At 44.0% G+C, this 23886-nt stretch overlaps 1 protein-coding gene across 2 annotated transcripts in view; it reads right to left on the bottom strand.

Moving 5' to 3' along the window:
* MLLT1 (MLLT1 super elongation complex subunit) overlaps positions 1-23886 on the bottom strand; it is a 285107-nt gene that overhangs the window by 90624 nt on the left and 170597 nt on the right. For both annotated transcript variants that reach the window (XM_040417782.1, XM_040417783.1), the window contains exon 2: positions 8443-8623. In XM_040417782.1, coding sequence (XP_040273716.1) covers positions 8443-8623 — 181 coding nt within the window. The remainder of the gene's footprint in view (positions 1-8442; positions 8624-23886) is intronic.

Genomic DNA, 23886 nt, shown 5'->3' with positions numbered 1-23886 from the left:
GGACTGCCGCATACTGGATGTTTTTCCCTTTTCACACCATTCTTTGTAAACCCTAGAAATGGTTGTGCGTGAAAATCTCAGTAACTAAGCAGATTGTGAAAAACCATGCCACGCTCAAAATTGCTTAAATCACCTTTCTTTCCCATTCTGACATTCAGTTTGGAGTTCAGGAGATTGTCTTGACCAGGACCACCCCCCTAAATGCATTGAAGCAACTGCCTTGTGATTGGTTGACTAGATAATTGCATTAATGAGAAATAGAACAGGTGTTCCTAATAATTCTTTAGGTGAGTGTATATTATGGCCATGATAACAAAGCCACTTTTCATTTAGCCTCTAGATTTACAACTTTACAGGCCAAATCCAGAATATCTTTCCTATATGACTCTAAAGAGAATAGAATCTTCAATCCTAAAAGCATTGCCGATTCTATTGCTAGATACTACTCCAATTTGTATAATTTAAAAGAGGATAGCACTACTCCACAACCTGAACAGAAAGCCATTAGGCAGTTTCTGGACTCTGAGTCTACCATTGCTGGATGAAAATAAATTGGAGGGTCTCTCAGCAAAATTCACCCTGGCTGAGATATCTGCAGCAATTAAATCCTTGAAATCTAATAAAACTCCCGGTCCAGATGGTCTCTCCAACGACTATTATAAGCAGTTTTCCCCCCTTTTGATACCATACATTTACAGAATGTTTAATTTTGTGAGAGACGAGAAGCTTCCCTAAGGAGATGCTCTAAAACGGGGAAATCACTGGACAAACCTGAAAAGTTCTGCCCAATTTCCCTCCTAAACACAGATTTGATACTATATGCAAACATTTTAGCTACTAGATTAGCAGATGTTCTCCCGTCACTGATTCACAGGGACCAAGTGGGATTTATTAAGGGTGGATGGAACAAGGAGATTTTTGGACCTGGTGGGCGAGGTGGGTGCCTGCCGAATGCCTTCCCTGCTCCTTTCCCTTGATGCGGAGAAGGCATTCGACAGAGTACTCTGGGGCTTTCTGAGAGAGGTTTTGACTAAATTTGGGATCACTGGCATGGCTCAACAAGCTATTCTGGCATTATACTCTACCCCATCAGCAAGGGTATTAGCCTCTGTCCATCTATCAGATGAATTCCTCATTACAAACTGTACCAGGCAGGGTTGCCACCTCTCACCTTTAATATTCACTTTAGTCATGGAGCCCTTGGCGGAAGCTATAAGATCCTCTAAAGCGATATAAAAAGGAGTGGACCACAGAATCTGGTTATTTGCTGACGGTGTTATAATAGCCATGACCAATCCCCTAAAATCTCTGCCAACAGTCATGAACCTTTTACTTCAATTTGGAAATGTATCATACTATAAACTTAATGTTAATAAATCCCTTATCCTGGACATGGGGCTTTCACCTCCAGTGGTATCCCATCTGATCTCCCAATACCCTTTTAAATGGACAAAGGAAGGACTGCCATACTTGGGAATAAAACTCTGATGAAAGTGATAAAAGATGACATAGCCACATATCGACGGTCAAAATGATGCTACTGCCCAAAATACGTTATTTGTTTAGGAATCTCTCTATAGTGCTCTTTAAAAAATACATTACAGAACTAAAATCACTAATAAATACCTTTGTTTGGAACCGCAGAAGACCTAGAGTAGCAGCTACTACCCTATACAGACCAACGGCACAGGGAGGATTCGGGTTACCCAATTTATTATCATGCCGCCATACTTGATCAGGCAAGATGCTGGTTCTTGGAAGAGGATGCCCCACAATGAGTATGAGTATATCTGGAGAGGGATGTAGAGGGCCCAATACCTTTGAGGGATCATCTAAAGGCGGCTCTCGTGGGTCAGACTCCTCTCGTCTCTCCCCTACCACCAGTGGAGGCTTGCTTTAATTCATGGTCAAAAGTGGTTGTGAGTAAAGACTTAGTCTCAAGGAACATACCTAATATCGCCCTACGCATGGTGGAATTACTGATTCCAGATGTCTCCTTCGCGGAGCTGATCGAAGCAGGGATCACTGAAATCCCCAAAATTCTGGAATCTGAACACAGTCCCTTTTTCCGCCTTAACCAAATCCTATCAGATATCAAACAAGGGTTTCTATAAGTATCTACAAATGTGATCTTTCCTGGGTTCTCTTTCACAATCCCCGAAATCCTCTACAACAGTTTTTGGCCCCTTTCACACGAGCGAGTTTTCCGCACGGGTGCAATGCGTGACATGAACACATAGCACCCGCACTGAATCCTGACCCATTCATTTCAATGGGTCTGTGTACATGAGTCACGCATCAGTTCTGCGTTGCGTGAAAATCGCAGCATGTTCTATATTCTGCGTTTTTCACGCAGCCCTGGCCCCATAGCAGTGAATGGGGTTGCGTGAAAAACGCATTGCATCCGCAAGCAAGTGCGGGTGCAATGCGTTTTTCACTGATTGTTGCTAAGGGCTCTTTCACACCTGCGTTATTGTCTTCCGGCATAGAGTTCCGTCGTCGGGGCTCTATGCAGGAAGAATCCTGATCAGGATTATCCTAATGCATTCTGAATGGAGAGAAATCCGTTCAGGATGCATCAGGATGTCTTCAGTTCCGGAACGGAACGTTTTTTGGCCGGAGAAAATACCGCAGCATGCTGCGCTTTTTGCTCCGGCCAAAAATCCGGAACACTTGCCGCAAGGCCGGATCCGGAATTAATGCCCATTGGAAGGCATTGATCCGGAGCCGGCCTTAAGCTAAACGTCGTTTCGGCGCACTGCCGGAGCCGACATTTAGCTTTTTCTGAATGGTTACCATGGCTGCCAAGACGCTAAAGTCCTGGCAGCCATGGTAAGTGTAGTGGGGAGCGGGGGAGCAGCATACTTACCGTCCGTGCGGCTCCCCGGGCGCTCGAGAGTGACGTCAGGGCGACCCAAGCGCATGGATCACGTGATCGCATGGATCACGTCATCCATGCGCATGGGGCGCTCTGACGTCACTCTGGAGCGCCCCGGGAGCCGCACGGACTGTAAGTATACCGCTCCCCCGCTCCCCGCTCCTACTATGGCAACCAGGACTTTAATAGCGTCCTGGGTGCCATAGTAACACTGAAAGCATTTGGAAGACGGTTCAGTCTTCAAATGCTTTCAGTACACTTGCGTTTTTCCGGATCCGGCGGGCACCTCCGGCAACGGAAGTGCATGCCGGATCCCAACAACGCAAGTGTGAAAGAGGCCTAAGAGATGTTGTTTGTAAACCTTCAGTTTTTTATCACGCGCGTGAAAAACGCATCAAAACGCATTGCACCCGCGCGGAAAAAACTGAACAACTGAATGCAATCGCAGACAAAACTGACTGAACTTGCTTGCAAAATAGTGCGAGTTTCACTGAACACACCCTGAACGCATCCGGACCTAATCCGTCACGCTCGTGTGAAAGAGGCCTTTCAGCTGTACTTCTAAGGAAAAACAGGGCGAGCTAAGGGTCTGTCTAGACTTTACAGACTACTATTAGACTATGAACCTAAAGAAAATATTTCCGGGATTGCGAGATGGACAACAGAGTTGGATTTGTCTAAAGAACAACAGATTTGGTCTAGGGTCTTTTCTTTGGCGGGACAACTTTCAAGCTGCGCAGCCCACACGTAAGATGCTGTACATATGGTATATGACCCCGCAGCGCTTTTCCAGGATATATCCAGAAGTACCTGCTACCTGTTGGAGATGTGAACAGGTGATAGGGGACATTAAGCACATATTCTGGGATTGCACGGCACTTAATGGGATAAGGAACGAAACAATGTCCTTATTGAATAGAATGTTAGGGTTATCCATACCCAAAATCCCAGCTTTATGTTTATTACATATAGGGATAGAGGACATGCCTAAAAAAGATAAGAGTTATAGTCTTTCATACTCTTACAGTAGTCTTTCATTTTACTACTGATACTTGTTGTATTATTGGGCCTGCATGCCTATATTGTCATTTGTTGCATTACCTTTTTCAATAAAAAATTTGTGACAAATCTATATATAAAATACAAAAAAGTGAGGCGAAGACAACCCATGCCAATCACAATATGACTATATTGTAATCTTGTGTTACATTGATATCAAGAAACATAAGCGATACCTGAGAACTATGGTCCAAGATAAAAATCTAGGAACTGTGAGCTATATTCAAAATTTAAAACTATAGGTAATATAACAAACAGATGTTAATCTAGTGAGACCTGTCTCAAAAGGTGACCTCTCTTCAAAATATTGGCGAAGGGACATGAATGGCCTCAATGATGGTTTAAAATGGCAATACAAAAACTGAAATTTTCAAAACACTGTAGCTGTATGTAGTACATCCCTCCCCCACCCCCTTCCCCTACTCAATCTCTCTAAGTGTCAACGCATAAGAAACCATTAACCCTCTTAAGTCCTCTTGTAGCAGTTTTTCTTTGTTTAAATATTCTCTCCTCTTTTACAGTGTTGATATCCTTTATGTATTTAAAAGTTTCTATCATATCCCCTCTGTCTCGTCTTTCTTCCAAGCTATACATGTTAAGGTCCTTTAACCTTTCCTGGTAAGTTTTAACTAGTCATTGCTGACATTATAGGCAGTAATTGCCGATAATACTGTGAGCTACACTGCAATTGTTTTAAAGGGAGTCTGTCACCTCCATATGGCCATATACAGTGCTTACATGGCTCTGTAGCACACCTATATAGGATTGTCACGGTACCTTTGTTCTTTTCTTTAGACTTGCACCAGCAGGAAAAACGAAGTTTAATTCATATGTAAATGAGCACTCGCAAGTGCCCAGGGGCGGCGTTCAGTGTGTAGGTGCCCAGGCTGCTCTGCCTTCTTTTCACTTTACTCCTCCCCAGCCTCTTCCTTTGCCCGCCCTCCAAGTCCGGACCTATCCATGAGGCAAGAGACTTGGAGGGCGGGCAAAGGCAGAGACTGGGGAGGAGTAAAGTGAAAAGAAGGCAGAGCAGCCTGGGCACCTACACACTGAACGCCGCCCCTGGGCACTTGCGAGTGCTTATTTGCATATGAATTAAACTTAGTTTTTCCTGCTGGTGCAAGTCTAAAGAAAAGAACAAAGGTACTGTTACAATCCTGTATAGGTGTGCTACAGAGCCATGTAAGCACTGTATATGGCCATATGGAGGTGACAGACTCCCTTTAAAATATTCCCTTCACATTTCAAAGAGTTTCTAAGGGTACTTTCACACTAGCGTTAGGCCTCTTTCACACGGGCGTTGCTGAAAAATGCGCGGGTGCGTTGCGGGAACACCCGCGATTTTTCCGCGCGAGTGCAATACATTGTAATGCGTTTTGCACTCGCGTGAGAAAAATCGTGCGTGTTTGGTACCCAAACCCGAACTTCTTCACAGAAGTTCGGGCTTGGGATCGGTGTTCTGTGGATTGTATTATTTTCCCTTATAACATGGTTATAAGGGAAAATAATAGCATTCTGAATACAGAATGAAAAGTAAAATAGCACTGGAGGGGTTTAAAAAAATAAAAAATAATTTAACTCACCTTAATCCACTTGATAGCGCAGCCGGCATCTCCTTCTGTATTCTTTTCTTTAGGACCTGGCTAAAGGACCTTCGATGACGTCACTCCGGTCATCACATGGTACGTCACATGATCTTTTACCATGGTGAATCACCATGGTAAAAGATCATGTGACGTACCATGTGATGACCGGAGTGACGTCATCCCAGGTCCTTAAACTATAGTTAATGCTCTCCACAGGTCCTATACAGTAAAAGAGTCAGACGGAGATGCCGGGCATCGCGAGCAAGTGGATTAAGGTGAGTTAAATGATTTTTATTTTTTTTTAACCCCTCCAGCCCTGTTTTACTTTTCATTCTGTATTCAGAATGCTATTATTTTCCCTTATAACCATGTTATAAGGGAAAATAATAAGGTTCGGGTCTCCATCCCGATCGTCTCCTAGCAACCGTGCGTGAAAATCGCACCGCATCCGCACTTGCTTGCGGATGCTTGCGATTTTCACGCAACCCCATTCATTTCTATGGGGCCTGCGTTACGTGAAAAACGCACAAAGAGGAGCATGCTGCGATTTTCACGCAACGCAAAAGTGATGCGTGAAAATCACCGCTCGTGTGCACAGCCCCATAGAAATGAATGGGTCGGTATTCAGTGCGGGTGCAATGCGTTCACCTCCCGCATCGCATCCGCGCGGAATACTCGCTCGTGTGAAAGGGGCCTTAGAAGAATCCGACAGGCATTTCCATTGCCGAAACTGCCTGCTGGATCCGCATGCAAACGGATATCATTTGTTTCCGGATCCGTCTGACAAATGCATTGCAATACCGGATCAGTCTCTCCGGTGTCATGTGCTATGTAACCCTTACAGTTCTGGGATGTATTGGATAACCCTGGCAGCATTATGCCAGAGTTATCCAACACATTCCAGAACTGTAAGGGTTACAAAGCATCATAAATCAATATAATGCTATGTGAATCCCTTCAGTGCTGGGAGGTCAGGCCGGTTGCTGCAATGCGGACTCTCTGCGGGAGGAATGCCGGTCTGCAAGGGGCCTAAGTGAATGATATATTTGATAAAATACGCCCTCCATCTACTAAAAGGGTCATAAGTAATATAAATTAGCTTTGCTCTCAAAAAAAGATAAAGTAATTCTTTTTGATGCCAGCTGATGTTAGACATACTAATTTGCATCTTTAAAGATGGTGCCTGCTCAGAAAATCCCCCATGTATTACGTAGGCAACCAGAGGTAAATTCTGAGATTGGTAAGAACACCGGGCACAGACTTTCAACCTCTTAGATGTTGTGGTCAATTGTGACCATGGCATCTGAGAGGTCTTTTCCCCATGATGAGATGGGGACAACCATTAATTTGCTATATCAACCTCAAGCCTGAAGGCTCCCAAGGCTGCCACAGTGATGGTAATTCTTTGCAGGCTAAGGAACAAACCTGTCCAATTCCCCTGGGAACTATTATAATAATAAAAGTTTTAAATATTTTAAAAATCCGAAAAAAATTCAGTCCCCTTACCCCATATGAAAAATAAACAATAATAAAAAAAATTAAATAAAGATCTTAGGCACCAATACTACTAAAATATAAACATATTTATCCTGTTATGGTGACCAATGTAGCGGACAAAAAAATAAAAATGGAAGATTCACCATTTTTGTCACTAGGCACGAGCGAACTTGTGTTTCCATGTGCAGCGTACAAGGTTTGGGTTATCTAAGAATTCCATTATGGATTCCGCTCCCATGGACCATAAGTTATGGTCCGTGGAGCGGGAATCCATAACAGAAATCTTAGATAACCGAACCTTGTACGCCGAACATGAAAACCCAAGTTCGTTCAACACTATTTGTCACTTCACCTATCAAAAAAAACATTTATAAGTGATCTAAAATTCATACGCACGCCAAAACATTATTAAGCCCTTAAAGGGGTATTCCCATCATAGACAATGGGGGAATATCGCTAGCATATGCCCCCATTGCCTGATAGGTGCGGGTCCCAGCGGGACCTGCACCTATATCGAAAACGCAGCGGGGAGTGCTGTGGCTGGAGGACCCCAGATTTCCCGGGGTCCGTCCACCACCAAGCGCTAATCGCTGCCTCTCCCATAGAAGTGAATGGGAGCATACTGCACATGCGTGGCTCATGCTCCTGTTCATTTCTATGAGGCAGACTGAAATAGCCGCTATTTTCAGAAGTCCCATAGAAATAAATGGAGGGCGGCTGAGCATGCACAGTGCACCCTCCTTCACTTTCGGGGCTCCGTTCTCGATCCACCGATGGGACCCACACCTATCAGACAATGGAGGCATATCCTAGAGATATGCCCCCATTTTCTGAGATGGGAAAAGCCCTTTAAAGGACTGAGCCTATTTTCATTTCTGATTTTAACTCCACATGCTCCAATAGCCATAACTTTTTTATTTTTCTGTTCGCATAGCCATATGAGGGCTTATTTTCTGCGGGACAAAATGCATTTTAAATGGCACCAATTAATTTACCATGTATTTTAATGGAAAACAGGATAACCTTTATTGGTGTGTTAAAATTAAAAAAAAATTATTCCATCAAGGTTTTTGGGGTTTTGACATCACGGCATTCAGCGTGTGCTAAAAATCTCCCTGTCCAAGTCTGTTTGCTTCACACTCTGCGGCTCACAGTGCCGCCCCCTCCCCACTCCATAGACTTCTACAGGAGCTTGTAAAGAGAAACTTCAGTGAGAAGACCGTCAGAATTATGAGTGAATGTTTGGGAAAGGAGGAAAAATGGCTCATAACTGGAGAACACATTATTCTCTGATAAGATATATTACAAATTATATTTACGTGTAATACTGATTTATGAAAAGTTGTGTGAAAAGTTAGTGACCATTTATAGAACACTGCTCTTAAGCACTAATGCAACTTCAAGATAAAAATGGTCACTCACTTCGTTTAGGCCTGGGGAAGCTGTCATGCAGCCTAAACACAACCTTCTCTACAAAATGTTGTATGTCACATTGCTCAGGGCCACGAACAAACACCATCCAGTCATGTGTGAATCCCTCAGTGGTGGGCTTCTTCCTCAGTTGAGCGCGGTGTCCCAGCTCCAGCTTCACCTGAACAGTGCACTGTAGAATAATTAGCACAAAATTATGATCAAGACAGACAGAAGCCAATCAACCATTTTCGGCATATAACAAACTAGGGTTGAATGATGCTTCGAAACATCAATACTTTGATTTTCGATTCACTACTGACATACTAAGCTGCTCTGGGAGTGCCGTGACTGACTCCATATAAAACCATCATATTATATATATATATATATACACACACATACATACATACATACATACACACACACACACACACACACACACACACAGACAGTGGATATAAATAGTCTACACACCCCTGTTAAAGAAAATGAGAAAGATAAATCATTTCAGAACTTTTTCCACCTTTAATGTGACCTATAAAATGTACCACTCAATTGAAAAACAAACTGAAATCTTTTAGGGGGAGGGAAGAAAACAAAAAAAAAAAAACTAAAATAATGTGGTTGCATAAGTGTGCACACCCTCTTATAACTGGGGATGTAGCTGTGTTCAGAATTAAGCAATCACATTCAAAATCATATTAAATAGGAGTCAGCATACACCTGATATCATTTAAAGTGCCTCTGATTAACCCCAAATAAAGTTCAGCTGCTCTAGTTGGTCTTTCCTGAAATTTTCTTAGTTGCATCCCACAGCAAAGCCATGGTCCACAGAGAGCTTCCAAAGCATCAGAGGGATCTCATAGTTAAAAGGTATCAGTCAGGAGAAGGGTACAAAAGAATGTCCAAGGCATTAGATATACCATGGAACATAGTGAAGACAGTCATCATCAAGTGGAGAAAATATGGCACAACAGTGACATTACCAAGAACTGGACGTCTCTCCGAAATTTATGAAATGACGAGAAGAAAACTGGTCTGGGAGGCTACCAAGAGGCCTACAGCAACATTAATGGAGCTGCAGGAATATCTGGCAAGTACTGGCTGTGTGGTACATGTGACAACAATCTCCCGTATTCTTCATATGTCTGGGCTATGGGGTAGAGTGGCAAGACTAAAGCGTTTTCTTACGAATAAAATATACATGCCAGGCTACATTTTGCAAAAATACATCTGAAGTCTCCCAAAAGCATGTGGGAAAACGTGTTATGGTCTGATGAAACCAAGGTTGAACTTTTTGGCCATAATTCCAAAAGATATGTTTGGCGCAAAAACAACACTGCACATCACCAAACCCACAGTGAAGCATGGTGGTGGCAGCATCATGCTTTGGGGCTGTTTTTCTTCAGCTAGAACTGGGGCCTTAGTTAAAGGGGTATTCCCATCACAATGATCACTGTTAAATCGGTTAATGATTTGACAGTAATCATTTTTGTAAATACATTACCCAATTCCCACCCTTTTTGAGAAAATAAGTCCCCTATTACCTGATTGTTGTCTTTAGTCTCCCCTGGTTACGGCGACCTCTTGCCTGTCGAATCCTGTGGCCGCGCTTGCGCAGAAGACTGAAGATTTTCTCCCGGCCGGGCAATGTCCAGGCCGCGCATGCACCATGATGACTTCTTCCTGGCCAGTATAGTACAGACCTGCGAACGCGCACGCCAGCTCTGTACTATACAGGCCAGGAATAAGTCACCATTGCGCATGCGAGGCGGCATGCACGTTCAGAACATTGTGCGGCCCGGCCGGGAGAAGACGTCAACCAAGCTGACTGAGCCCGCCCAGCCGAATCCAGGAAATGAACGTTGCGCTCGCCGCAGGTAAGTATGAAAACTGCTGATGGGAATACCCCTTTAACCACCTCAGCCCCCCTAGCTTAAACACCCTTAATGACCAGGCCACTTTTTACACTTCTGCACTACACTACTTTCACCGTTTATTGCTCGGTCATGCAACTTACCACCCAAATGAATTTTACCTCCTTTTCTTCTCACTAATAGAGCTTTCATTTGGTGGTATTTCATTGCTGCTGACATTTTTACTTTTTTTAGTTATTAATCGAAATTTAACGAAATTTTTGCAAAAAAATTTCATTTTTCACTTTCAGTTGTAAATTTTTTTTAAAAAAACGACATCCATATATAAATTTTTCTCAAAATTTATTGTTCTACATGCTTTGATAGAAAAAAAAAAAAAATGGTTTGGGTAAAAAAAAAAAAAATGGTTTGGGTAAAAAAAAAAAATGGTTTGGGTAAAAAAAAAAAATGGTTTGGGTAAAAAAAAAAAATGGTTTGGGTAATAGTTATAGCGTTTACAAACTATGGTACAAAAATGTGAATTTCCGCTTTTTGAAGCAGCTCTGACTTTCTGAGCACCTGTCATGTTTCCTGAGGTTCTACAATGCCCAGACAGTAGAAAAACACAAATGACCGCATTTCGGAAAGTAGACACCCTAATGTATTTGCTGATGGGCATAGTGAGTTCATAGAACTTTTTATTTTTTGTCACAAGTTAGCATAAAATGATAATTTATTATTTTTTTTCCTTACAAAGTCTCATATTCCACTAACTTGTGATAAAAAATAAAAACTTCCATGAACTCACTATGCCCATCACGAAATACCATGGGGTGTCTTCTTTCCAAAATGGGGTCACTTGTGGGGTAGTTATACTGCCCTGGCATTCTAGGGGCCCTAATGTGTGGTAAGTAGTTTGAAATCAAAATGTGTAAAAAATTACCTGTGAAATCCTAAAGGTGCTCTTTGGAATGTGAGCCCCTTTGCCCACCTAGGCTGCAAAAAAGTGTCACACATCTGGTATCGCCGTACTCAGGAGAAGTTGGGGAATGTGTTTTGGTGTGTCATTTTACATATACCCATGCTGGATGAGAGAAATATCTCGGCAAAAGAAAACTTTTCCCATTTTTTTATACAAAGTTGGCATTTGACCAAGATATTTATCTCACCCAGCATGGGTATATGTAAAATGACACCCCAAAACACATTACCCAACTTCTCCTGAGTACGGCGATACCAGATGTGTGACACTTTTTTGCAGCCTAGATGCGCAAAGGGGCCCAAATTCCTTTTAGGAGGGCATTTTTAGACATTTGGATCCCAGACTTCTTCTCACGCTTTAGGGCCCCTTAAATGCCAGGGCAGTGTAAATACCCCACAAGTGACCCCATTTTGGAAAGAAGACACCCCAAGGTATTCAATGAGGGGCATGGCGAGTTCATAGAATTTTTATTTTTTTTTGCCACAAGTTAGCGGAAATTTATATTTTTTTTTGTTTTTTCTCACAAAGTCTCCCTTTCCGCTAACTTGGGACAAAATTTTCAATCTTTCATGGACTCAATATGCCCCTCAGTGAATACCTTGGGGTGTCTTCTTTCCAAAATGGGGTCATTTGTGGGGTGTTTGTACTGCCCTGGCATTTGAGGGTCTCCGCAATCATTACATGTATGCCCAGCATTAGGAGTTTCTGCTATTCTCCTTATATTGAGCATACGGGTAATGAGATTTTTTATTTTTTTTCCGTTCAGCCTCTGGGCTGAAAGAAAAAATGAACGGCACAGATTTCTTCATTTGCATCGATCAATGTGGATGAAAAAATCTCTGCCAAAAAAAAAAAAAAAGTAGGGGAAAGGCGTCTGCCAGGACATAGGAGCTCCACCCAACATCCATACCCACTTAGCTCGTATGCCCTGGCAAATCCGATTTTTCCATTCACATCAATCGATAATAAATCATTGCCGGGATTTATTATTTTTTTTATATATACAAAGTGTTTGCCAAAGTATATGAACACCGCCGCCTCCTCAGCTCATATGCCTCGGCAAACGTATCTTTTACTGCAGAGGAGAAATCTCGTCTTGCAGCGCTGCATACACTGACTTTTGTGTAATCTGACAGCAGCGCAATGCTTCTGTCAGAATGCACATCAGTGCTGCAGCTAGTCGATCGGTTGGTCCACCTGTAAGGTAAAAAAAACAAAACAAAAAAGAAAAAACCAGGCCGCAACGCAATAAATTTATTAACTTTATAATAACATTTGAACGGATCATATAAACTTTATTTAACTTTTTGAACTGAACGTTAACTTTTTTGCTTACCGGTGTTTTTTTTTTTTTTTTACCTTTATAGGGCAAACCTCTCCATTCCCCATGGGACAATGTGAAAATCGCCCAAAGATGTGGCGAAGTACATTATGCACTTTATCCCAGGTGAAAGGAGAGGTTTGCAGCTGCTGTGAGTGAAAGGGCCCTAATAGCCCTGTGTGCCTGTCCTGTGAGATGCAATCCCTATGCTAAGTGTACCTGTGTGTGGTACTTCCGGAAACACTCCCCTAAGCATAGGGCAGGGTGGTCAGGGCAGTCAGGACAGAAATAGCGGGTGTCATGCCTTATTCCACTCCTGCTACAGACACGACATCTTTTTCGGGGTGACTGTTGGGTTGAGGTACCAGCAACGACATTGGGGAAATGTCGCTCGTGTAGACGGCTCACTACACTGGTGGTTGGGGCCACGGAACCTCCTGGATATAGGAGGTTCGCGATGATCTGTTCCTGAAATTTGAGGAAGGATCCCATTCTCCCAGCCTTACTGTAGAAAACAAAACTATTGTACATCGCCAATTGAATCAAATATACAGACACCTTCTTATACCAGCGTCTGGTGCGTCGGGAAACTAAATAGGGAGCCAACATCTGGTCATTGAAGTCCACCCCTCCCATGAGCAAATTATAGTCGTGGACCAAGAGGGGCTTTTCAATTACTCCAGTTGCTCGTTCAATTTGGATTGTCGTGTCTGCGTGAATGGAGGAGAGCATGTAAACGTCACGCTTGTCTCTCCATTTCACCGCGAGCAGTTCTTCGTTACACAAGGCAGCCCTCTCCCCCCTTGCAAGACGGGTGGTAACGAGCCGTTGGGGGAAGCCCCGGCGACTAGGTCGCGCGGTGCCACAGCAGCCAATCTGTTCTAGGAACAAATGCCTGAAGAGGGGCACACTTGTGTAAAAATTGTCCACATAAAGATGGTACCCCTTGCCAAATAAGGGTGACACCAAGTCCCAGACTGACTTCAGTCTGCTCCCCAGGTAGTCAGGGCAACCGACCGGCTCCAGGGTCTGATCTTTTCCCTCATAGATCCGAAATTTGAAGGTATAGCCTGTGGCCCTTTCACAGAGCTTATACAATTTGACCCAATACCGGGCGCGCTTGCTTGGGATGTATTGTTTGAAGCCAAGGGCGCCCGGTAAAATGTATAAGGGACTCGTCTACGCAGATGTTTTGCTCAGGGGTATACAAATCTGAAAATTTGTTGTTGAAGTGGTCTATGAGGGGCCGAATTTTGTGGAGCCGGTCAAAAGCTGGGTGGCATCTGGGACGGGAGGTGGTGTTGTCGCTAAAGTGCAGGAAACGCAGGATGGCCTCAAATCTTGCCCTGGACATAGCAGCAGAGAACATGGGCATGTGATGAATTGGGTTCGTGGACCAATATGACCGCAATTCATGCTTTTTCGTTAGACCCATTTTGAGGAGAAGGCCCAGAAAAATTTTAAATTCGGAAACTTGGACTGGTTTCCACCGGAAAGGCTGGGCATAATAGCTTCCCGGGTTGGCGGCTATAAATTGAGTGGCATACCGATTTGTTTCTGCCACTACTAAGTCCAAGAGCTCCACAGTCAAAACAGCTCAAAAAATCCCAGTGCCGAACCGATCTGAGCTGTCTCAACCCGAACTCCAGACTGGGCGGTGAAAGGGGGAATTAATGGTGCGGCTGAAGTTGGGGACTGCCAATCAGGGTTTGCCAGCACCTCAGGGACTCTACGGGCCTGTCTGTGCGGTGGCTGCGACCGGGTAACTATTGCACGTGCCACCGTACCAGCTTCAACTGCCCTTCTGGTGCTCGCCACTTCACCATGTTGTACGGCAGTGCTGGTACTAGGTCCAGGGAGGGCTGCGCTGCTGGTGTATGCCTTACCACGTAATCCGACAGCGCCAGCCCCACTCTGCTGCTCTTGAAACGGATCCTGCGCAACCTGTGGTCTAGCAACACGGGGCCGGGTACGCCTGGTGCTATCAGGGACCTCAACCTCCTCGTCCGAACTTTGGGTCAGACTGCCACTGCTTTCTACAGGTTCATATTCTGACCCGCTAGATTCGTCAGATGAGGGTTCCCATTCCTCATCCCACTGGGTCAGAAGCCTGTAGGCCTCTTCAGAAGAATACCCCCTGTTTGACATTTGGACTACTAAATTTAGGGGTATTCCCTGAGACTACCCAAGAAAAAAAGCAAGCCTGTCTTACAAATGGGAGGCTAGCGAAGTACCGGAGGCCGCTGCGATTGATAAAAAATATCAAAACAGATTTTTTTTTTAGCGCCGCAGCGCTTGTGAAGTGATTGTGCAGTGATCAAAAAAAAATAATTTCTGTCACTGCGGCGGGGCGGGCATGGGTGAACGCACGTGTGGGCAACCGATCAGGCTTGATCGGGCAAACACTGCGTTTTGGGTGGAGGGTGAACTAAGGTGACACTAATACTATTATAGATCTGACTGTGATCAGTTTTGATCACTTACAGATACTATAAAAATACAAATGCTGATTAGCGATACGCTAATCAGCGAATAAGTGACTGCGGTGCGGTGGGCTGGGCGCTAACTGACGCTAACTACCTAACCAAGGGACCTAAACTATCGTAAAACCTAACAGTCAATACTAGTGGGAAAAAAAAGTGACAGTTTACACTGATCACTTTTTTCCCTTTCACTAGTGATTGACAGGGGCGATCAAGGGGTGAATTGGGGTGATGGGGGGTGATCTGGGGGCTAAGTGTGGTGTTGGGTGTACTCACTGTGATGTCTGCTCCTCTGCTGGAACCAACCGACCAAAAGGACCAGCAGAGGAGCAGAGAAGCCATTTAACACCTTATATTTATAAATATAAGGTGTTAGATGGCTTGTGATTTGATTTTTTAAAAATCAGCAACCTGCCAGCAACGATCATTGGCTGGCAGGTTGCTGACAAAATACTCCTTGAACTTTTGCTGGCCCGCGATGCGCATGCACGGGCCGGCTTTGAGCGAAATCTCGCGTCTCGCGAGATGACGCGTATATGCGCGACTCTGCCTGCAGCTGCCGCCTCCGGAACGCGATCCTGCGTTAGGCGGTCCGGAGGCGGTTAAGCTAGAGGGAATTATTAACAGTTCCAAATACCGGGGGGGCGTGGCCGAGCCAGCATGGAGTGAGGAAGCAGGATTGCAGTGCTCCTACAAAATCCTGTGAAATATCCTTTATACACCTGGCATAATCGGGGTTTTTTGAGCGCATTCACTATATGTTGGACCCCTTCATACTTGGGGACACTCTGCCCGGTGCTGGATTGCTGAGTTTTGGCTGTGGCGCTGTGGATGCCGACGGATTGAGGGAGAGGAGCAGAGGGACGCAAACTGAGGAGAGTGTGGAGTGAGGCCGGGACACGATCCGCCACAAGGTACACAGTGCAGGTACGGCTTGCTGAAAGTCGCTAACAACTTACCTTGGACTGCTGCCGATACCTGCTGGAATCTTGAGCCGAAGACCGAGGCGGGAAGAAGCCGCGCGGTGGGCGCCATCTTGCAGTTAAGTGTATGTGCAGCGGCGCTCCTCTCTGCCCCAGCAAACGGAGTGGATCGGTGAAATGTTCTGTATCTCCCTACTTCCACTATTATCCTGTAGTCCTGCAGTGGTAATCCTGTTAGGAGCCCTTATATATGAAAGTTTAATGGTGGTGCTGGTGTACTTATCCCCCTCCCCCCTGAGGAATGTAAAGATATCTGGCAGTCTACTTGGCTGTGTGGAAGGACTTGCTGAATTTAATAAAGCCTTATCTTGATTTGCTGCATGAGTGACAAACCCCAGCAGATCTTTAAAGTGTCTGTGGACTATTTCTATGGGCCGCAAAACTTCTTCTGTGGCTCCATCATCTGTTAAACGATTCATGGACGCCATGAGTCAAACTGAACAGGAAGGTGAGGGGTCTCCTGTCCCTGGTGCCTCTGCTGAAGCTTCTCAAATTATGAAAGCTATAGCTGCCTGTCAAGCTGCTCTTACATCAAAGATAGACCATCTACAGTCTGACCTTAGCTGTTTGCGACACGATTTTGACAAAATACGTGAAAGAACATCTGCAGTGGAGCAAAGAGTGAGTGATGTGGAAGATGCGTCCAGAGCAGCTGGAAATGACACCAGGAAGCTGCTGCAACAGGTACAGATGCTGCAAGCCAGGGCGGAGGACGCTGAGAACCGCAATAGACGTAACAACGTCCGTATCCTGGGCTTACCGGAGCGAGCAGAAGGGTCTACCCCAGAAATTTTTGCGGAACAGCTCATAAAAGAAGTGTTACATCCCATCTCACTTTCCAGTTGCTTTGTTATAGAAAGGGCACATCGGATTCCAACCAGGCCCTTACCGCCGGGATCCCCTGCTAGACCTTTCATCATGAAGATCCTGAACTACAGGGACAGAGACGCTATTTTGCTAGCTGCTCGACAGAAGGGGAATGTCAGCTATGAGAATGTCCGTTTGTCCTTTTACCCGGACTTTACTGCAGAGGTCCAGAAGAAAAGGAAGCAGTTTACTGAGGTCCGAGCGTGGCTGAGGGACAAAAATGTGAAATATGCCATGATCTACCCTTCTCGCTTGAGGGTGCAGGATGGTGAAACATTCCGTTTTTTTTGTACTCCTGAAGAGGCTACTGAATGGATTGAAATCTAAATGCAAGGCCTCACCGCTGATGGTTTATACTATAGTGTTGGCAGCTGAAGCATATAATACTTGATTAAATGTTAAATTGTTTTGCTGACAAGATGGTTGGGGGAGGGGGGGGGGGGGATCTGGTTTAAATGCACCATTATTACTCCTGTTAGATTCCCTGTTCTTTGACTTTGTTTATTGATCAGATGTTTAACCCCATATTGGTATGCTGGGTGGCAACACCCTGTATGACTATGCACTGTTGTGGGTAGACGTATATACTTGCTTCCCATCACCAACGTACCTATATGGTATATATGTTCTAATGAGTTAGGGTAGGTTATCGTACCCAGGAGTTGCTAGTTTGGGGTGTCAGGCTCAACCAGGTTAGGAAGGTTTAGGCAGGGTGGGTTAGGGAGGTTGGGAATGGGTGGGTTGAAGAGAGTTTCTCTGTTGAGGGGTTCTTTGATGTGGATTGTGTATGTGCATGAATGTGCCTTCATTGGTCGGAAATTATGGAGATGTTATCTTTGGAAGAAGAAATGGCGGTAATTAAGCTACTTTCGTGGAATGTTCGGGGTCTGAATGATAAGATTAAACGGTCTTTAGTGTTCAATTATCTGAAGAGGTATAACCCTGACATAATGTTATTGCAAGAAACGCACCTGCAGGGCCAGAAAGTACTAGCTTTGCGGCGCCCATGGATAGGCCCCACATATCATGCGGTTTACTCAAACCACGCTAGAGGCGTGTCTATTTTAATTGCTAAAAGTCTTCCATTTCAAATACTATCTGTGCAGCTAGACCCTTATGGTAGGTATGTGATTTTACATGCTTGTGTCAGAGGCCTGCAGTACCTATTTGTGGGACTATATATTCCTCCGCCATTCCGCAGAGAGGTCCTAGACTTAATTACAGCTAAAATAGCAGGATTTCCAGCAATGCCTTATATTATTATGGGTGACTATAATGCCACTTTAGATCCTATACGGGACAGAAGGGTTCCCCAGGCCTCACACAACAATGTCCTATCACATTGGGCTAATACTTATGACTTAGTAGAGACGTGGCGCTATTTCCACCCCACGGATGCACAATTCTCTTGCTATTCGGCTTCTACTGGCTCACTCTCTCGTATAGATCTGGCCTTTGTCAGCAGAGACTTATCCCCCTATATCAAGTCTAGTGATTATCTACCGAGAGGAGTTTCAGACCATGCCCCCCTCCTTCTGATACTGTCACAGCCCCTGGCTTCGACTGATAAGCAGTGGCGGTTAAACCCTATGTGGCTCGAGGTATTACCTGTGGTGAGCGAGAGTCTAGATGCAATGGGGAATTACTGGGCAGAAAATGAAGGGTCTACGAATCCTCTGGTAGAATGGGATGCTTTCAAGTCAGTAATGAGAGGGGCATTGATTGCTGCTATTGCAACTCATAGAAAGGAACTGAATATCAAACGGATGAAACTAGAGACGGAGCTAGCTGATAAGGAGAGGTTATATATACTAGATCCGTGCCCTGAGAAGCAGACTTTGTGGCTTGAGGCGCAGCGTAGGTTTACTTTGCATTTAACTGAATATACTGAGAAGAAACTTTTAAATCAGAGGCAAACTATTTTTTCAGATGGTGATAAGTGTGGCAGGGCCTTGGCGTACTTGACTAGATCTGAGAGACACAGCAAACGGTGGTGGCGGGAGTTCTGAATGACCAAGGGATCTTATTGAGGGAGCCCAGAGATGTCTGCCGACAGTTTGCCTCCTATTATGAGACAATGTATGCCCCCAAGATCACGTGTACTTCGGAGGAAATTGTCAATTTCTTAGCAGGTATTAATATTCCTTCTTTGGACAGAGATGACAGGGGAGCCCTGGCGGCAGACATATCTGACCTGGAGATTGAAACGGCCATTAGTTCCTTAGCAACCAAGAAAACCCCGGGACCCGATGGATTTCCTGCTGAATGGTATAAGCGATTTTCGAAAGACCTGGTTAGTAGATTTGGGAAGCTGTTGAGGTATGCACTGGAAAGTGGTTCGTTGCCACCGTCCTTTCTGGAGGCAACGATAGTAGTGATTCACAAGTCGGGGAAACCATCTGACCAGTGTAGCTCTTATCGACCTATCTCACTTCTGAATCTTGACGTCAAAATCTTTGCGAAGGTACTGGCGTTAAGATTGCGGGGGGTAATTCTCTCCTTGGTTGGGGTAGATCAATCGGGTTTTATGCCAGGGAAAACCACAGATATTAATTTAAGGCGATTGTTCACTAATCTTCAGGTCAAACATGATAACAGAGGTATGAGGGCTCTTGCGTCCTTAGACAATGAAAAAGCATTTGATTCAGTAGAATGGGAATTTATGTGGGCAGTGCTGACTCAAATGGGCTTTCCGGAGAAATTTTTGTGCTGGTTACAAATGCTTTATAGATCCCCTTCGGCGAGAGTCAGGGTGAATGGGTACACATCGGACTCCTTCCCCTTGGGTAGAGGCACTAGACAGGGCTGCCCTCTCTCCCCCTGTTATTTGCATTAATTATGGAACCTTTGTCGATACTCATATCCTCTAATTTAGGTATAGAAGGCTGGGAAATAGCTGGAATATCAGAAAAGCTTTCATTATATGCTGATGACATGCTGGTTTACCTAGCAGATTCAGGGAAATCCTTGGATACCCTTTTAGGTGTTGTTGATCAATTTGGGGGTTTCTCGGGTCTCCGTGTGAACTGGGCAAAGTCTAGTCTATGTCTGGTTGATGATGTTGACCCAGCTCGCATTACGGTGAACAATAAGCTTCAGATTGTGGAGCAATTTACATATTTGGGGATTGTTGTTCATAGAGATGTGGCAAAATTTTATGATTTGAATGTTGCTCCTACAATGCAATCCATTACTCGAAAGCTAGAGGCTTGGGAAAACCTTCCTTTAACTCTGATTGGGCGTATCAATGTGGTAAAAATGATTCTTCTCCCAAAATTGCTATACTTATATAGGGCTGCCCCAGTGTTACTCCCCAAGAGACATTTTGCTACTTTGGATAGAATAATCGCTCCCTTTTTATGGAATAAGTCTTCTCCCAGAATAGCGAGATCCACCCTCCAGGCGTCTTACCTACGGGGGGGTCTTGCCTTGCCAAACCTGTACATGTACTATGTAGCGGTGCAGCTGAGCTATGTGGCGTGGTGGGTACGGGCTGACTCAGGTAACCCGGCGGTAGTGTTGGAGGCAGCTTTATTGGGGTCCTATGAGGCACTTACGAACTTGGCGTATAGGAGGGGGGCTAGGTCTACAATACACTACACCCAATCGATGGCTGCTGCAGTACAGATGTGGGTCAAATGGGGTCAGAAATGTAACCCTGATGAGAATGATATTACTTGGTCGCCATATTTGCCTTTGTGGAGAAACAGAGTGCTTCCGGAGCTGTTCTCATTACTGGAGTTTGAATTTTGGCCTCAGAGGGGGGTGCGCTACCTTACCCAACTATATGATAAGGGCCTATTTAGAACCTTTAATAGTTTGAAACAGGAATTTAATTTGCCCCAGCGTTGTTTGTATAGATATCTTCAACTCAGGCATGCCTGTCAGGCTCAGTTTGGTAGAGAACCTTTAAAGCTGGAGTGTGGTACAGTTGAGGCAGCGATTAGGAGGGTTCCCTTGGTCAAACCAGTGTCGACCCTGTATGCGTCGTTGATGGCGTTGCAGGACTCCCCCCTAGACAGGGCATTTGTTAGGTGGAAAAGGGACATTGAAGGTTTGGAAGATGTTCATGTTAAAGAATCTAGCTGTACATGGAGATCTACAGTGGTAAGTGCTAGGGATCAGTTGATTCAAGTTAAATGGCTTCATAGGATTTATTATACTCCTGTGAGGCTATTTAAAATGGGTAAATTGCCGAACCCTCATTGTACAAGATGTGGACATGAAAACGGTTGTCTTATACACATGGTTTGGCAGTGTCCGATTATTCATGGCTTCTGGGAAGAGATCCATAAATATTTTAATGACAAACTAGGCTTTCCTAACGTCTGTACTGAACTCACTAGTCTGTTGGGAGTAGCCAACGAGATTGTTCCAACCAAATTTGGCAGGAAGCTGTATAGAATACTCTTATATTATGCTAGGAAAACTATCCTTCTCAACTGGAAACCTCCTAAGAATCCTACTGTGCAACAATGGGTACATCTAGTTAATGCTGATCTTGAATTATACAAGTTTGTGTATGAGAGAAGAGGGACCCCCGATCGCTTCATGAAGATATGGGACCCCTGGATTGGAGCCCAGACTCTAGTACCATAGATGACTGAAAGACTGTTCTGACCAATGAGGGCGTGTGTGAATGTGTGTGTGTGTGTGTGTGTGTGCAGTACTTTTAATCTTCCTTAGGATTGATATGTTGGGTACTGTTCATCCTGAAAGTGATATCTTTTTCTTCTGTCCCAAACTTGGGTCATGAGGAACTGTTATGATTGATCCCATGTATTTGATTTGTACTGGACTCAATTGATGATTGTCTGTATTTGATGTGTTTGTTATGCTTTTTGCTAAATTAATAAATAAAAAGATACTATTAAAAAAAAAACAGTTCCAAATACCAGTCAATATTGGCACAAAACCTTCAGGCTTCTCCTAACATGAAGAGAAACTTCATCTTTCAGCATGACAACGACCCAAAGCATACATCCAAATCAACAAAGGAATGGCTTCACTAGAAGAAGATTACAGTTTTGGAATGGCCCAGCCAGAGCCCAGACCTGAATCCAATTGAAAATCTGTGGGGTGATCTGAAGAGGGCTGTGCACAGGAGATGCTCTCGCAATCTGACAGATTTGGAGTGTTTTTGTAAAGAAGAGTGGGCAAATCTTGACAAATCAAAATGTGCCTTGCTGATAGACTCATACCCAAAAAGACTGAGTGCTTCAACAAAGTATTAGTTTAGGGGTGTGCACACTTATGCAACCATATTATTTTATTTTTAAATTTTTTCTTCCCTCTACCTAAAAAGATTTCACTTTGTTTTTCAATTGAGTTGTACAGTTTATAGGTCGCTTTAAAAAAAAGGTGGAAAAAGTTCAGAATTGATTTAGCTTTGTTTCATTTTTGTACATCACAGAAACCTGACAATTTAACAGGGGTGTGTATATATTTACCCCAAACACTATTTGTATTCCGTCAGAGTTTGGGGACACCACTTTATATTTAACCCCTTCCAGATTGCCATTTTTCACCTTCCTGACCAAGCCTAACTTTGCAAATCTGACACGAGTCACTTTATGTAGTAATAACTTTTGAATTCTTTTACTTTTCCAACTGATTCTAAAAATGTTTTCCCGTGACACATCATACTTCATGTTAGTGATTAAGGAGTTGATACAATTTAACTTTATAATAAAAATACTTGCTTTTTTATACATTAAAATTTTTCTACTCCTAAGACAGTTATTGATGCCTCAAAAAATAATAATCAACATTCGCTAGATGCCTACTTTATGTTGGCATCATTTTGTAAATTTCATTTTTATGACGTTAGAAGGTTTATCATTTTAGAAGCAATTTTTTTCATTTTCAAGAAAATTTACAAAACCCAATTTTGAAAAGGGTTGTCCGGGTTCAGAGCTGAACCCGGACATACTCTTATTTTCACCCAGGCGGCCCCCCTGAGGCTAGCATCGGAGCATCTCATGCTCCGATGCGCTCCCTTGCCCTGCGCTAAATCGCGTAGGGCATGGGCTCTTTTGTTTTTAATAACACACTGCCGGGCGGAAACTTCCTCCCGCCAGTGTCTTTGGTGACGTCACCGGCTCTGATGGGCAAGCTTTAGCTCTGCCCTAGCCGTTTTACTGGCTAGGGCAGCGCTAAATCCCACCTATCAGTGCAGTGACGTCACCGGGTTCCTGGCAGCCCCATGGAGGGCCCCGGTACGTCACCGGATCTCCCAAAAATGCCATTGCCCTGCGTGATTTAACTCAGGGCAAAGGAGAGCATCAGAGCATGAACTGCTCCGATGCTCATGTCAGGGGGGCTGCCGGGGTGAAAATGGGGGTTTGTCCGGGTTCAGCTCTGAACCCGGACAACCCCTTTAAGAGACAATTCAGTTATGAAGTCACACTTTGGAGCTTACATAATAGAAAAAAAATTACCCCAAAGTATTAAAACTGATGCTTATAAACATTGTTAACCTTTTAGACCTTCCACAGGTATTAAACGGTAAATACTTTTATTTGTAGATTTTGAATCCATTTTTCCTGTAACACAGCAAGGGTTAACAGCAAAACAAACCTCAGTATTTGTTACCCTAATTCTGTAGTTTACAGAAACACCCCATATATGGTTGTAAACTGCTGTATTGGCACAACGTAGGGCTCAGAAGGGAAGGAGCGCCATACGATTTCGGAAGGCAGATATTGGAATGATTTTCTGGGCACCATGTCACATTCGCAGGGTTCCTAAAAAGGTACCAGTATAGTAGAAACCACAATAAAAGACCCTATTTAGGTATAGTTAGCAATTTAACCCAAGTGTTTCAAAAAATTTTAAAACATTAGGCTGTGAAATTAAAAATGAGCTTTTTTTAACCAATAAAACCTTGCCTTAGCTGCAAATTTTTCATTTTCGAAATTACTAAAAAAAATACACCACATGTGGCCGTTAAAGGGGTTGT

This window comes from Bufo bufo, chromosome 2 (genome assembly GCF_905171765.1).
Source record: "Bufo bufo chromosome 2, aBufBuf1.1, whole genome shotgun sequence".
Classification (NCBI taxonomy): domain Eukaryota; kingdom Metazoa; phylum Chordata; class Amphibia; order Anura; family Bufonidae; genus Bufo; species Bufo bufo.
Note: the sequence above shows the minus strand (reverse complement) of the source record. Positions and strands in the feature narration are given on the sequence as shown.